Source organism: Heterocephalus glaber, unplaced genomic scaffold (genome assembly GCF_053883595.1).
Source record: "Heterocephalus glaber isolate CG9 unplaced genomic scaffold, H.glaber_assembly_v1.0 deba00001561, whole genome shotgun sequence".
Taxonomy (NCBI): Eukaryota; Metazoa; Chordata; class Mammalia; order Rodentia; family Bathyergidae; genus Heterocephalus; species Heterocephalus glaber.
This window is the reverse complement of record NW_028258349.1, coordinates 12,582,117-12,597,563: the sequence shown is the minus strand read 5'-3', so window position 1 is coordinate 12,597,563 and position 15,447 is coordinate 12,582,117. Positions and strand designations below refer to the sequence as shown.

The 15,447-nt window shown below is 41.2% G+C and overlaps 2 protein-coding genes across 4 annotated transcripts in view; one reads left to right on the top strand and one right to left on the bottom strand.

Moving 5' to 3' along the window:
- Znf565 (zinc finger protein 565) overlaps nucleotides 1-15,447 on the top strand; it is a 47,510-nt gene that overhangs the window by 16,515 nt on the left and 15,548 nt on the right. Inside the window, exons 3-6 of one of the 3 annotated variants that reach the window (XM_087191286.1) lie at nucleotides 134-204; nucleotides 4,013-4,100; nucleotides 10,538-10,664; nucleotides 11,313-11,408. In XM_087191286.1, coding sequence (XP_087047412.1) covers nucleotides 4,083-4,100; nucleotides 10,538-10,664; nucleotides 11,313-11,408 — 241 coding nt within the window. In that variant the 5' untranslated portion in view covers nucleotides 134-204; nucleotides 4,013-4,082. Of the gene's footprint in view, nucleotides 1-133; nucleotides 205-980; nucleotides 4,101-10,537; nucleotides 10,665-11,312; nucleotides 11,409-15,447 lie in introns of those variants that run through there. The other 2 variants (XM_087191287.1, XM_087191285.1) reach the window with 2 other exon arrangements.
- Nucleotides 14,081-15,447, bottom strand: part of Capns1 (calpain small subunit 1) — a 32,483-nt gene continuing 31,116 nt past the window's right edge. Inside the window, exon 11 of the mRNA XM_087191325.1 lies at nucleotides 14,081-14,534. Within this exon, the coding sequence (XP_087047451.1) occupies nucleotides 14,403-14,534 (132 nt within the window). The 3' untranslated portion in view covers nucleotides 14,081-14,402. The remainder of the gene's footprint in view (nucleotides 14,535-15,447) is intronic.

Genomic DNA, 15,447 nt, shown 5'->3' with positions numbered 1-15,447 from the left:
TATTAATGTGGTTTTCTTGCTTCTCTTTGCTGACTCCATATGGGACTGGAGGCTTTAGTAGAGTGCTTGGGAGTGCTGAGGCAAGTTCAGTTTAGCAGAAATTTACTCATCTCCCTCTATTTTGCTTTTTCAGATCCTTGCACTTGTCCAAGAGAAGAATTCAGAAAAAGCAGAGGTCAAATAATTTCAAAAGCCATGGCCCATGTGAGTTGAAATTTCTTCTATCCTTAGAAAAATCTGTCTTCCCTCCAGATCATATGAACATTTGTGTTCTTTATCCTGAAACATCTGTAACCTGCTTGAAATTCCTCTGTTCTAGAAAACAAGTGATTGTGACCTACTTTCCTCAGTGCCTTCTTTTCCCCAATATCATTCACATAAGCATGTAATACTTTTACCAGAACATCAGTGGAATAGAAATATTTTCTCGAGAGAAAGAGGAAAAGCCTCCTTTATCAGACATCCATAGTTTAAGGAGCCTAAAGATGAGATGGTTTTTGTCTGTTTTTTGAGACAAGTCTTGCTATGTAGTTCAAGCTGGCTTTGAATGCACTATATAGCCCAGATTGGTCTCGAACTTGCAGTGATCCTCCTGCCTCAGCCTTCTGAGTGGTGGGATCATAGGTATCCACCACCAAGCCCGACCTAAAGATGAGATAGTTTGATCTTCTTCATTGACCTTTTTTGTTGTTGTTTTTTTGAGACAGGATCTTGCTAAGTAGTTCAGGCTAGTCTCAAACTTTCAGTGATCCTCCTGCCTCAGCCTCCCAAGTGCTGAGATTACAGATATGCCACCATGCCTGGCAACCTTCTTCTATTTTAATATCACCAGCATTAACAAAAGTTCTTTAGGGGTTGGGGATATAGCTCCTATATCTTAGTGGTAGATCAATTTACTAGCATCCATGAGGCTTTGAGTTTAAACCCCCAGTACCACAAAAAAGAAAAAAAAAATTATTTGGGATCCTCAATTCCTTTTTTGCAACACTTTTATTATTGTATATGAAAGTCACATACTGAAATTCATCCATGTAAGTGGCACAACCCTGCAATCCCAGCTTCTGAGACTGAGACAGGAAGATTGAAAGTTCAGGGCAGGGCCGAGGATTTAGCTCAGTGGTTCCACTGCCTGCCTGGCAAGCACAAGGTCTCGAGTTCAATCCCTGGTACCAAGAAATAAAAATAAAAAGAAAGTTCAGGGCCATGCGGGGCAACTTAGTGAGACCCTGTTTGAAAATAAAAAAAACAGGGCCAGGGATTTAGCTCAGTGGTTCTGGCACCTGCCTCGCAAGTGCAAGGTCCCGAGTTCGATCCCCAGTACCAAAAAAAAAAGAAAAGAAAAAAAAGAAAGATATAAAAAGGGCTGAGTATGTAGAATGCCCCTGGTGTCCACAACCAAACACAAAAAAGTATACAGTTTAGTGAGTTTTAGTATATTCAGAGTTGTATATCAATCAGCACTGTTTTAGAACATTTTCATCACCCCCCAAAAAAAATCCAGTTCATTTAGCAGTCACTCCCAATCCCTAGTCTCTTCCACTGGTCATACTAATTTACTTTCTGTCTCTATAGATTTGTTTCTTTTGACTTTTCATATGAATGGAATCATAAAGTATGTAGCCTTTTGTGTCTGGCTTCATTCATTTAGCATAATGTTTTCAAGCTTCATTCATGTTGTAGCATGTATTAATACTCCACTTTTATACTGAATAATATTCTACAACTCCATATATACAGAATGTTCATTCACTTAATCAGTCTTGGGCATGTGGGTTGTTTTTACTTTTTGACTATCATGAATACATGTACATTTTTGGTGGGGACATATATTTTCTTTTTTTCTTTTTTTTTTTCCCCATTAAGTTTATTGGTACATTTTAGGTATACAATACAGTTACATTCATCACATCATTGGGATCTTGTACCTGTACATGATGTATCTTGGTTCTTATTTTTCCCCTTCCCCTGCCCTCCCTTCACCCCCTCCACCCTTTAATATTTACAAAGACTTTGTTTCCATTTTTTCCTTTTCTCATATTTTTTTCTTTTCCCTTCTTTCCTTTCCCCTACCCCTCCCACTTCCCCTACTCCTTTAGGCCTTTTCTTCCTATTTCATAAATATGTTATGGAATGATAAGAAAGACAACCAAGTCAAAGAAAGTCAACTTGAGTCACGTTGAAAACACCAAATCAGCCCACTGCAGACAGGCAGGCCTGAAGACAGGGTCCCGAGGTCGTGAAGGCAAACTCTTAGCTGCACACCCCAACATAAATGAAAAGAAAGTTAACACTTCAACATACAATGGCACAGGATAGACATTTCTATTCCAAAAGGTACAAAGAGGGGGATAAAAAGGAATGGGAACAAAGCAAGACCAAAATCCAGCAAGGATTAATCCAGCAAACATTAAATCTGGTAGTTCCATTGTCCAGTATCCCATGCAATCTGTGCCAAGTTGTGAACTCCAAAGGGCTTGAGGGGCTCTGCCCCCTCCAACACTTCCGGTGGTTGTAGCTACCATGGCTAGTCTCTTTGGGCAGCTTTGCTCATTCCTTGCAGATTTCCTCAATGATCTGTGTTCCTGGCTTCTCCCACCTGTTGAAGTTTCCACTATACCTTCAGCTTCACACTCAGTTTCACACACTGGCCTCCGAGGTCTTCTTCTGAAATCTGAGGGGAAGCCTAACTCATCCCACCACTCTTACATTCTGCATGCACCTAAAAGCAGCACCAAGTGGTTGATACCGAAGTCTGCTGCCAGCTGAAGCAGTAGCCAGGCTTCCTTCTTTCTTGGCTGTAGAAATGAGTGCTTGGATTACTGAGCACTAGGAACCAAATCCTGAGGAAGAACTTCCCTAGGCCACTGCCATTCTGGAACATGGTGCTCTGGGGCTTTCTTCTCAAAGCAAAGTCTTTCACATTTGTAATTTTGAGGTTGCAAAAGCCAGAGTCCTGCTGGTTCTTGTGATGTCTTCAGGCTACCTTTTCTATTCCCATTCCTTCTCAACAATCAAGTTCTCCTCTTCTCCATCTTTGCAGTCTGCAGCTTTACCAGAACTTCCTTTCTGGCAAAACTCACAACATTTTAAATCATTCTGCTGGGCTCTTTGCTCTTGATTCTCAACATAAATCTGATTAAAAGCCCCCAATAGTGGCCATGCCACCACCTAAACATTAGACTGCCTTGAAATTTCTTCTGGCAGATTAATTAGTATGCTGGCTTTAGTCTCAGTTCCAGGCAAAGTCTCTGGACATGAGCAAAACGCAGACAAATTTTTTGCCAAAGCATGACATACATGATGTGGAGTCCAACAGCCAATGCAGTCCTCATTCCCAGCAGAAACCTTCTAAGATTGGTCTTTATTGGCAGCATTTCTATCAGCATTCTGGTCTTCTGAGCTGACTAGAATCTCCCATCAAGTACAGCTTAAAGCATTCCAGGGCTGTTTCTTCAGGTGGTATGAAAATTCTTTCCAAATTCTTCCCACAAGCCAATTCCAAAGGCTCCTGAACCACATGGTCAGGTACACTTACAGCAACCTCATTTCTGTATCAAATTTTTTCTTAGTTACTTTTCTCACTGCTGAGATAAAATACCTAACACCCAAAGGTAAAAATGAAAGGTTTACTTCAGCTCAGTTTGTAAAGGTCTCATTCCATAGTCAGCATGGCAGAGAAGAAACAGTTTATAGTGGGCAGAAGGTAGCAAAGCAGCAACCAGGGAGTAGCAGGCAGCAGCGAAGAAGCAGCAGAAACACCTTCTTTCTGTCCCTCTATAGTCCATCCAGGGTGTACGCCTATTGATTGATCCACACACACCCAGGGTGGGGCACCCTTAATCCCAGTGTTACACACTTGGGGGACATCTAAATACAAGCCAGAACACCTTTGGAAGGTAATCACATCCAAGAAGTATGGCTAATCCAACCAGAGCATCTCTGTCCAAGCCTAGTTTATTCTTGATAGATGACATGGTATAACAGTCAACATGTGGGTCCTTTGCATTCATAGTGAAATTTCTGTACACTGTCTGGGCCTCATAGAGCAAAGCATCTCCGTCGTTCGTGAGGCAGCCGTCAACATGGCCAGCGAAATTGAGGTGAGCACACATGGCCTCAGTTTCCTCTGCTGCTTGCACCCAGGGTACGCCTAAGCACTCCAGCATTTCAAGGCACTCTCGTAAGACCAACTTAAAACGTGACCTTCCTGTTCTCTGAGACCATGTTTTCCCAGAAGGCCCGTACCGCATCTGATTCCTTTTGCTCATGACACCAGCTTTCAGCTTTGCTGGTTCCCCCTCGATGACAAACACCAGTCTTATATCCATTTGCATTAAATGGAAGACACGAAAAAATAAGTTCCTGAAATATATAAATCACTGATGTATAATGTATTAGCAGCAAAAACATGGTGTGATAGACAAAGTACCCAGAAATTACACAGGACAAACAGTGAGTTAATTCTAAGTAAGAGGGGACAAAGGAGCACTTTTGTGCATGGGAGATTTATGACCATCATCATGGCCAGAAGGAGAATGGTTTGGAGAAGAACCCTAAGAACGAGGAAAGGAAACTACCGGTGTGGTTTCAGCAGCACAGGCGAGAGATGAGGTTGGCATAGGCTGAGGTGGTGTTTCTGGACACTGAGAAAAGTTTGTGAACATGAAGTATGTTCTGCAAGGAGAACTGCCAAGATCTACTGATGGACTGGATGCAAAGGAGAGGTAAAACAGTGAGCTAGTGGCTCCTAAAGATCTGCCTTTTAGTAATCAGAGCATCCTCGAGGATGTGCTAGGTAAAAGTAGACACGAGTCTGGAGCTCAAAGAGTCTGTGGGCCATCAGAGTTAGACATGTTAATCAGGTTTTAAAATCTCTCCAGTGACACAAGAAATAAAACCCGGACAAAAACCAAGGCTGTTTTAGTCACAGGTATATGCTAAGCACTTTTACTATACCTGAGGTGGGGCTTCGTAACAGTCCCCACCATTTTCCTAACAGACTGTGCCTCACACACGCAGACACTCAGGTCAACCGCAATGGTTTGCCCACTAAGACTCCGGCGGTGGACGTGTTGCTTCACAGGCTCCAAAATTTGCCACAAGCCATTCACTCCCATTCTGGCGATTATCAGACGCCGCCTCCTCCTCGGTCTCAGAGAAGCCCCGCTGCCCCTCACCAGTGGGCCCCAAGCCCGACTGCCCAGCCCCTGAGCTCCCAGCAGAAGGAAACCCGAGGTCCTCCTTTCCTCGCGCAGAGCCCGCGCTGCAGGCGAGCGCTTCCGTGTTCAGCGCCTTCGCCGCCAGCCCCACCTCTTCCGCAAAAAAGCCGGGACATATATTTTCATTTCTCTGTATTTAGGAGTGGAATTGCTAAATTATGTGGTAACTCTGTGTTTAACATTTTGAGGAACTGCTAATTTTCTAGTGTCTGCACTATGTGTGTTCCCATCAGCAACATAAGAGGTTTCTAATTTCTCTACATCTGCATTAAAACTTATTATTGTTGGGCCAGAGATTTAGCTTAGTGGTTCTGCTGCCTGCCCTGCAAGTGCAAGGACCCGAGTTCGATCCCTGGTACAAAAAAAAAAAAACCTAAACAAACAAAAAAAAACCCTTATTATTGTTTTTTGGGTAATAGCCATCCTAATAGATGTGAAGTATCATCTCATTGTGGTTTTGATTTGCATTTCCCTAATGATTAGTTATGTTGGGCCTGGGATTTAGCTCAGTGGTTCTGGCGCCTGTCGCGCAAGTGCAAGGTCCTGAGTTCGATCCCTGGAACAAAAAAAAAAAAGGCTTCAATGATTAGTTATGTTGATTATCTTTTCATGGCTTCCAGTACGATGTCTATGGCCATGCTACCCTGAACACGGCTGATCTCATGGCTTCTTGGCCATTTGGATATCTTCTTTGAGTAAATTTCTATTTTTATTGTCTTATTGTTGAATCATAAGCATTCTTTTATATATTGTAAAGCATTCTTTCTATATCAGGTACAGTTGAGTATCCCTTATCTGAAATGGTTGGGACCAGGAGTGTTTCACATTTTAGAATTTTTCAGACTTTGCATAGACTTTACCAGTAAAGCATCCACAGTTTTTATAATCTGAAATCCAGAATGCTCCAAATCTGAAACTTTTCAACTGTCAGGAACTATAGTTTGTCTTGGTCTTACTCTATGGTAGTATCATCTGTTTTAGGAGGCCTTTTGAGTGGGGGCTATGATTGGGAACTTTAATTGTAGAATGTACTTCAGCCTTGCAAGGCAGTTTATAAGAGATGAATAACAACAAAATGGTCCATTTGGAGGTTGAGCAATATGTGTTTGTGGTGGGCCACATTCCTGTAATTCAGGTACATCCTACATCAGGTTTCTTATTTCAGGAACAAGGGAAAACAGACACTGAAGGAATATAAATATTAACAAGTACACTAAAATGGAAAGATTTTACACCTCTTTTGTTTATTTTGTAATACTGGGGATTGGACCCGGGACCTTTACGTTGAACTATATCCCCAGTCCCTCTTGATTTTTGGGGGGGACAGGGTCTCACCAAGTTGCCAAATTGTCTAGGCTGGTCTCAAAGAACTTGTTCTCAGAAGTAATGGCAGAAAACTTCCCAAACAGGGAAAAAGAATTTGATATACAGATAAGTGAGGAGGCATATAGGACTCCAATTAGCCATGATCAAAAAAAATCTTCCCCATGACATATAATAGTCAAGATTCCAGAAATTCAACACAAGGACAGAATATTAAAAGTTGTTAGAGAAAAGAAACAAATCACCTATAAAGGAAAGGCCATCAGAATCACAGCAGACTTCTCAACACAAACTCTCAAATAAAGGAGAGCTTAGAGTGAAGTATTTCCCTAAAGGAAAAAAACCCTCCAACCCAGACAGATGTACCCTGCAAAACTATCCTTCAAAATTGTTGCAGAAATAAGATACTTCCATGACAAAGAACACCTGAAGAAATTCATGACCACCAAACCAGCACTCTAAAGTGTTCTGAAGGATATTCTAGCAAAAGACAATAAGGACTCAAACTCCATGAACCCCAACAGAATGAATCCATCAGGCAAGGCAAGAAATTAAACAGAAAAGGAAAGAAGGAAGCCAACAGCAGGAAAATAACATGACAGAGATAAGGCAATACATGTCAGTTACAACCATCAATGTTAATGGTCTCCATTCACCAATCAAAAGAAACAGACTGGCAGAATGGATCAAGAACCAAGATCCGACAATATGCTGCGTACAAGAAACACATTTAATTGTAAGATATTTTGGATTCTTAATATTTCAAGGGAGAAGTGCTAAAAGGAGCTCATTTTTAAAGACATTATTTTCCTGGCCCTTGTTTGCTGTGCAAGATTAGCTAGATTTTGCTTATTCTCAGACATGTGAAAAATAGAATCTTGCTCTATGAAGAAGGTTTTTTAATTTTTTTTTTTTTTTTTTTTTTTTTTTTGGTACCGGGGATCGAACTTGGGTCCTTGCACTTGCGAGGCAGGCAGCGGAACCACTGAGCTAAATCCCCAGCAAGGTTTTTTAATTTTTTAAAAATTTTTATTAGTACGTTTGCAATTCATGCAGTTTGTAGTGATCTTGGGGAGTGGTTATATGTACATAGTACAGCTTGTTGGTTTTTTTTAATACCCTTTCCCTTCCCTCCCCAACTTCCCTCCTCTTCAAGTTCCCCTATCCCCTTTTTCATATTGGTTGATATTATTTGTCTTAGCTCATGTTATGGCATATAGTGTTTATATTAATTGGGGTTATTACAGTCCTGTACATGCCACATCTTTATTCCTCTCCTTTCCCCTGACCCTTCTTCTCACCTCCTGTTCCCTTGGACTACTTTCCTATTGCAAGAGACCCATCCCCTGGTCCATCCTTTATCATTTTCTTTGTTTGTACTTTTCGTCACTCAAATGAGAGATACCATATGGTATTTAAACTTACATAGCTGGTTTAAAATGTAGTATTTACATATAATGGAATACTACTTGGCTATAAAGAATTTGAGACATTTGTTGGAAAATATAATGTTGAGTGAGGGAGGTTTTATCTGTAGCCATGGGAATGTTCAAGAGATGCAGGCTTCTAGTCACATAAATGTACATATTGTACATCCTTCTAAGAGTAGGTGTGCAGCCCTAGCTTGCATTATCATCTCCTTCCCACAATGCTCTTCTTTATCTCCTCATCTTATATTTTTCTGGATGGATCAGGTTGTCAAAACTTGAACCTATTCATCAATTTTAAGCCCATTAAAAATGGGACAACCAGGGGCTGGGGATTTAGCTCAGTGGTTCCGGCACCTGCCTCACAAGCACAAGGTCCTGACTTCGATCCCTGGTACCCAAAAAAAAAAAAGGGGGGACAACCACCAGCCAGGCATGGTGGCACACACCTGTAATCTCAGCTACTAAGGAAGCTGAGGTGGGAAGATCATGAGTTTGAGGCCAGCCTGGGTAGCTTAGCAAGAACCCCATCTGAAAAGGAAAAGGGTGCAGCTAGTCCTTGTGGATACTGCAGGATGTAACACACATACACCATGTGTGACATATCCTGACCACCCCCCGAAAATGGAAATCAGGGCTCTGTGTCTAACTATTATTTCATAGAAACTATGGAAGGCAACATATTATATTGTGAGGATGCACTCAGCCAAATACAGAATGTGGGAAATTCCATTTCATCAAATATTTCTTTAATAAATAAGTGCAGATCATTTAAAAAAAAAATTTAAGGCTTGTTAGAGATTTTGGGAGACCTATCAACAAAGCACCATGTATGAATTTTGTTTGACTCCTGATTTGAACAGGACAGCTATTTAAAAAATCTCTTTTGACTGTGGCAAAATGGATGGAACTGCCAGGCATGGTGACACATGCCTGTGATCCCAGCCCTCAGGAGGCTGAGGCAGAAGAATCCCTGTGAGTTTGAGACTAGTCTTGGCTACATAGTGAGTTCAAGGCCATCCTGAGCTGCATAGTGAGACCCTGTCTCAAAAAACAAACACCGCATCCCTCACAAACACAAGGACCCAAGTTTGATCCCTGGTACCAATAAAACAAACAAACAAAAAAGGATGGAACTGGAGAATATGATATTAAGTGAAATAAGCTAGGCCCAGAAAGACAAATGCCACATGTTCTCCCTCATGTGAAAGCTAAAAATGTTGATTTCGTAAAAGTAGAGAGTAGAATAGTAGTTGTCTGAGGCTAGGAAGAAGGAAGGGAGGGAGGACAAGAGGAGATTAGATAGGAACAACAAAATGCAGTTAGATAGGAGGAACAAATTCTAGTATTCTATAGCACTGTGGAGTAGCTATAGTTTACAAAAATGTATATTTTGTAAAAGACTAGAGGAATCTAAAGGTCTTAACTCAAAGAAATGATAAATGTTTAAAGATCTCAAATGTTCATCACCCTGCTTTGATCATTGTAGGCATATATCTAATGACCACACTGTACCCATAAATATGTGCAATTAAAAAATAAGTCATTTTTTTGTTTGTTTGTTTTGTTTGAGACAGGGTATTGCTATATAGTTCAAACTGGCCTTGAATTCTCTGTAGCCCAGGCTGGCTTTGAACTCACAGTGATCCTCCTGCCTAAGCCTCCCAAATGCTGGGATTACAGGCGTGCACCATCACACCTGGCTACAAATAAGTCCCTTTTGAAAAAACTGGGAGAATTTGAATTTAAAGCTGACCTATTAGGAAATTATTGTTAATTTTATTAAGTATGACTGATATTCAGGTTATGGTTTTTAAACTTTGGCTTATTTATTCTGTGGTGCTAAGGATCAAACTCAATGCCTTACACATGCTAAGCATGCAATGTGGTGCCTCTGGAAAAAAAGTCTGTACCTATTTAATAGCAAAGTTTTTTATTTTGGGGTTTTTTTTCCCAGTACCAGGGATCGAATCAGGACCTTGTGGTTGTAAGGCAGGCACAGCGCCACTGAGCTAAATTCTCGGCCCTTATACTAAAGTATTTGTGGGTAAAGTATTAGTGATATTTGATATGCGAGATTTGCCTTAAAACACACTAGTGATAGCTGGGGATTTAGCTCTGTGGTATCACTCCTGCCTCGAAAGCACAAGGTTCCCAGTACTGGGGGAAAAAAAAAAACTAGTGATAAAAGATGGAAAGAAATTTAAAAAACAAAATATGCAAAAATCTTGTTACTTGTTGATGGAGAGTAATGGGTTCATAGGAATCGTAATTATTGTCTGTGCTTTTGTGTATTTTGAAATATTTCACAGTAAAAAAGCCATGGGTGATGGTACATGCCTGTAATCCCAGCTACTCAGGAGGCTGAGACAGGAGGATCACAAATTAGAGGCCTGCATGGGCAATTTAGCATGGGCCTGTGTCAAGGGGGGAAGCAGGGACTGGGGATTTAGATCAGTAAAACATTTGCCTACTTTCCTAGTACTTGTGGTTTCATAAAAAAAGAGAAAAAAAGTTTAAAAATGAAAAGCCTTTACTTTTTATTAATGTACGGGTTTATTGTTTCAGGGATTGATAACATTCAGGGATGTGGCCATTGAGTTCTCTCAGGAAGAATGGAAGTATCTGGAACCTTCCCAGAGGGACTTATACAAAGATGTGACTTTGGAGAACTTCAGTCACTTGGTCACATTAGGTAAGGCTAATGATCACTCAGGGACAGATGGAAAATGAGGCACCAGGAACTACAGTGCTGGGAGTTGGCTGTTTCTGCCTCTGGCCTGAAGGAGTGAAGAGAGGAAGCAGTGCCACCAGAGGAGATGCTGAGGTGACTTTCAGAACTCCAGTGTCTAAAGGGGAAGGGACAGAGTCAGAGATGCCCTGCACTCCCCCCACCTCCTGCTCACATGCTGACGCTTTCCTTCTGCCAAGCCAATAGCAAGCCATGGGGCAGGGTGCCACAGTCCCTACAGGCTGGCTGTCTTGGGCAGAAAACCCAGTGTGGAGCAGGGCCATCCAAGGAAGGGATTGGAAGGGAAGGAGAGGATTAAAGCAGTGTAATCTCCATAGTTATCTACTCCATGTCATTTAGGACTAGCCTTCTGGAATTTCTAGGCAACTTACAAGTTTCTGAATGAACTTCCATCCTCCGTACCAAGATTATTGTTCGTCCTTTGTAGAGTTGGGAATGAGTAGTTCCACTGGTCACCTCCACCCTCCTTCCCATCTTTTGTCCAGCCTTCACTCCTTCCTCCTTATCATCACCCTGATTCCTTGGTGACCAAAGGACTGGGTTTGAATTTGGAACAGTATGATCACGTCCCATTTCTTTTCCTTTAAACAGGACTTTCCATTTCGAAGCCTGATGTCATCTCCTTATTGGAGCAAGGAAAAGAGCCATGGATGGTTACAAATGACATGACAGGACCTTGGTATCAAGGTGAGTAGGGCTGATCCCATGGGAGAGGACGTGGGGATAACAGTGAGTGAGTCAACTGATGGCTGTAGCTTGAGCTTTTGTCAGGCAGCTCCCCTCACAGCCTTGCTGTGGAAAGAAGAGATACCTGAAGCTGTAAACAGCAGAGGATCAGCTCCCAAGGGAACCTTTCCCTCTCTGTTTAGTTCCTCTCTGTTCTTTCTCATGATTCCTTCCCATTTCAAAAAGCAGTGTGCCCTTTTCTTCCCCAGTGGCTATCTTTTTGCATGTACTCAGAATCCTTTTTTTTTCCAAGTATCTTCATGCCTTAGAAAAAATTGTTGTCTTAAAACTGGTGGACACAGTGGCACACGCCTGTTATCTTAGCACTCAGGGAGGCTGAGCCAAGAGAATCACATGTTTGAGCCCAACCTGGCAATTTAGGGACTTAATGAGACCCTATCTCAAAATAAAAAAATAAAAAAGATGGCTCCAAGGTAGTTCAGTGTGAAGGCTCTGGTTTCAATCCCCAGTACAGCAAGCAAGCAAGAGAGGAAAAAGGGAAAGGGAAGGAAGGGAGGAAGAATGAAAAAGAGAGAAAGGGAAAAGGAAGGAAGAGAGAAGGAGAGGAAGAAAAGAGAAAGGGGAAAGGAAGGGAAGAAAAAAAGAGAAAGGAAGAAGACCGGGGATGTAGAGCAGTGGCACCGTGCTTGCCTCACAAGCACAAGGTCCTGAGTTTGATCCCTGTTACTGGAAAAAAAAAAAAAAAAAAGAAAGAAAAAGAAAAAGCAATACAAGAGAGAAAGGAAGAAAGGAAAAGGCAGAGAAGAGAAAAAAAGAGGGAAATGAAGGAAAGAAATTTAATTTAGCAGTTTATTTATTCCTATAGTCTCAACTTTTGAGAAGTATGGTTGTGTAGGATTGAGGGCATAGACTCTGGAGCTCCGCTGTCTATATTCAAATCCTGACTTCTGCCATTTAGTAGCTCTGCTAGTATTATTACCGGTTTGTTTAAAGTATGTACATTGTATCACTTTTCAGCCTTTTGGCTAAGATCAAGTGTAAAGTATGTACATTGTAGCCAGGATTCTGTTAGTTTCCTTTTTTTTTCTCGGTACTCGGGATCGAACTCAGGTCCTTGTGCTTGCGCAGCACATGGCAAAACCAACTGAGCTAAATCCCCAGCCCTTGTTAGTTTCCTTTTGAATCAATCTGAGATTCCTAGACTTGGAAAAAGGGAATTCAATTCATTCTCATTTGTTGTTAAAGTTAATATGTCCATTCTTCGATCATTTTGTTTTATAGTTTTGTATTACTCATTCTTTTCATTTCCAGCTATTTGTTTTCCTTATGTTTTATTAACATTTTTCCATCAAGTGATTTTGATTTGTATTTTATCTGTCTGTCTCTCTATCCCTCTCTGCTCTCTGTCTCTGTCTGCCTCTCTCTCTCTCTCTCTGTCTCCTCTCTCTCTCTCTCTCCCCCGCCCCTGAAGATTGAACCGAGGGCCTTTGCCCTGAGTATACATCTGCGGCCCTTTGTAAATTATTTATTTTGAGGTATGGTCTTGCTGAATTGCTAAGTTTCCCAAGCTGAGTTTGAACTTGAGATCCTCTTGCCGCAGCATCCCAGAGTGCTGGAATTATTTGCATGTACAAGCTATTACTGTGCTGTTTGCTTAATTTTTTTGTGTCCCTTATTCCTATTACCATTTATTAATTGAAATTCTTTACAAAGAATTACAAAGAGCTGTTCTTATTCCCTCCATTCATTTATTATTTATTCATTCATTTGTGGGCTCAGGGATATTTATTTTAGTCTGTGGATTGAAGTCAGTACTTTAATTATTTCATTGTTCAAATTCTTCAAACATTAACCAAGGAGAATTCCTTCGGGTTGGCTCCTGGGCTCACTCAGCATGCCTTTTTTTTTCCCTACAGAATCAGGGTCTTGCACATGCTAGGCAAGCATTCTATGACAGCTACAACTCTAGCCCTGCCCTCATTCTTTTATATGTTCTTCCATATTTTATGATACCACACCGTATTGCAGCCTCCCTTCCTTTTTTTTGCAGTCCTGGAGATGGAACCCAGAATCTCATGCGTCCTAGGCAAGTGCTCTACCACTGGCATCTCCCCCATCTTTTTTTGAGATGGAATCTCAATAAATTTCCCAGAGTGTCCTTGAACTTGGGATCTTCCTGCCTCAGCCTCTCAAATAGCTGTAATTACAAGCATACAGCAGTGCACATAGTTCTTATTCCAGTCTTACTGTGTATTTTTCCTGCTTCAGCCCTGATATTAACCATTCCTCAGAGGAGACCTGCTTCCTTTTATTGAAGAATGATATGAAATAGTATCTTTAAATTTCATTTTCTGTTGAGCATGGTGGCACATGCCTGTCATCCCAGCACTCAGGAGCTGAGGCAGGAGGATTGTGGCCAGTTCAAGGCCAGCCTGAGCTACATGGTGAGTTCAAGGCCAGCCTGAACTACATAGTGAGACCCTGTCTCAAAAAAAAACAACAACCTATCAATAGATGGATAAAGAAAATGTGGTATATACCAAATACACAACAGTGTATTTCTGTTCAGCCTTTAAAAAGAAGGAAGTCCCTGTCATTTGCGATAACGTGTTGGAAATAAGCCCCCAGACTCAATTTGTTGGTGCAGATAATGAAGCACTCAGACACCAAGAAATCTCAACAAGGTTTTTTACTTTTGCCAAAGGGCACAAACACACCCCAGCAATGAGGTAGCAGGTACGCAGGACAAAGGTGGTTTGCCCCTTTTATCCCTAACACAGGAGAAGCAGCTGACCTTTTTCCCTTGGTTGGGTTGAAGGTTCACAATCTATCCCAATTGGCTAGTTTAAGCAGCACAAAGTGTTGCTGGGCAGGGTTGTTAAGGGAGGGGAGCATTGAGGTATGGGGCACTGAAAGTCCTTGACTGTTAGCTGTGTTCCCAGAGTCTAAACTGAGCAGGCATTTCTCAAACTTGGTGCATTTGGGTGGAGCCACCTAGAGTGGACTAGAGTCCAAAATGGAGGCACTCTTGTTTGATAGAAAAGACAGAGCTTGGGGGCCAGGGATGTAGCTCAGTGGCGCAGCAACTATCTGGCAAGCACAAGGTCCTGAGTTCGATCCCCGGTACTGCAAAGAAAAGAAAAAGAAAGAAAGAAAGAAAAGACAGCTATTGTTTCTCACACTTGGGCAAATCTGGAAGGCATTATGTTAAGTGAAATAAGCCAGACACAGAAAGACAATACCATATGATCTCAATTATATGTGAAATCTAAAAAGGTCAAACTCATTGAAAGAGAGAGGAGAATGGTAATTACCAGGATTTGGGTGGGGAGAGGAGGTGGATCGGGGAGATGTTGTGCTTTAGATACAAATTTGTACTTAGTAAGTTCAGGGGATCTATAGTGTCTTTGGGGATTTTTATTTTTGTTCTGGTACTGGGATTGAAGTCAGGGCTTCACCCACGATAACTAAGCACACACTCTACCACTGAGCTACACTCCCATCCCCTGCATTATTTGTTCAGCTTGAAAATTGGAGGGAAAAACACCTATTTGAATTTTATTCTGGTATATGGTGTCATAATATATGGACTCTGATTTTTCTTTTTTCAAATGACTGTCTAGTTATCCTGATATTATTTATTATACAAACTGTTTATCCCTTTGAGATACTGCCTTTATAGTATATTCAATTTCAGTAAACTTCAATCTATTTCTGTCTGTCCTTTTTATTGTGTTCCACTGGTCTGTCTAACTGGAATCCAATATTTATTCATCCCCAAATCCATTACCAAAAATCTATTCTAAGAGTTTATTACAGTCACTATTGAGAAAGGTGTTGTTTCTGCCTTTGGGGAAATTCAGTAGCAAAAAGCAAATAGATCAACAGATAAATACATGGAAATATAATTATAGCTGATAAAAGTGTTGTAGAAACAGGGCACAGCTGTGTGAAAGAGAATAAATGTATATGCTTAGGGTTAGCAAGCTGAGAGCTTTTTTGAAAGTGAGTTTTCATCTGAGACCTGAAGGATGAGAAA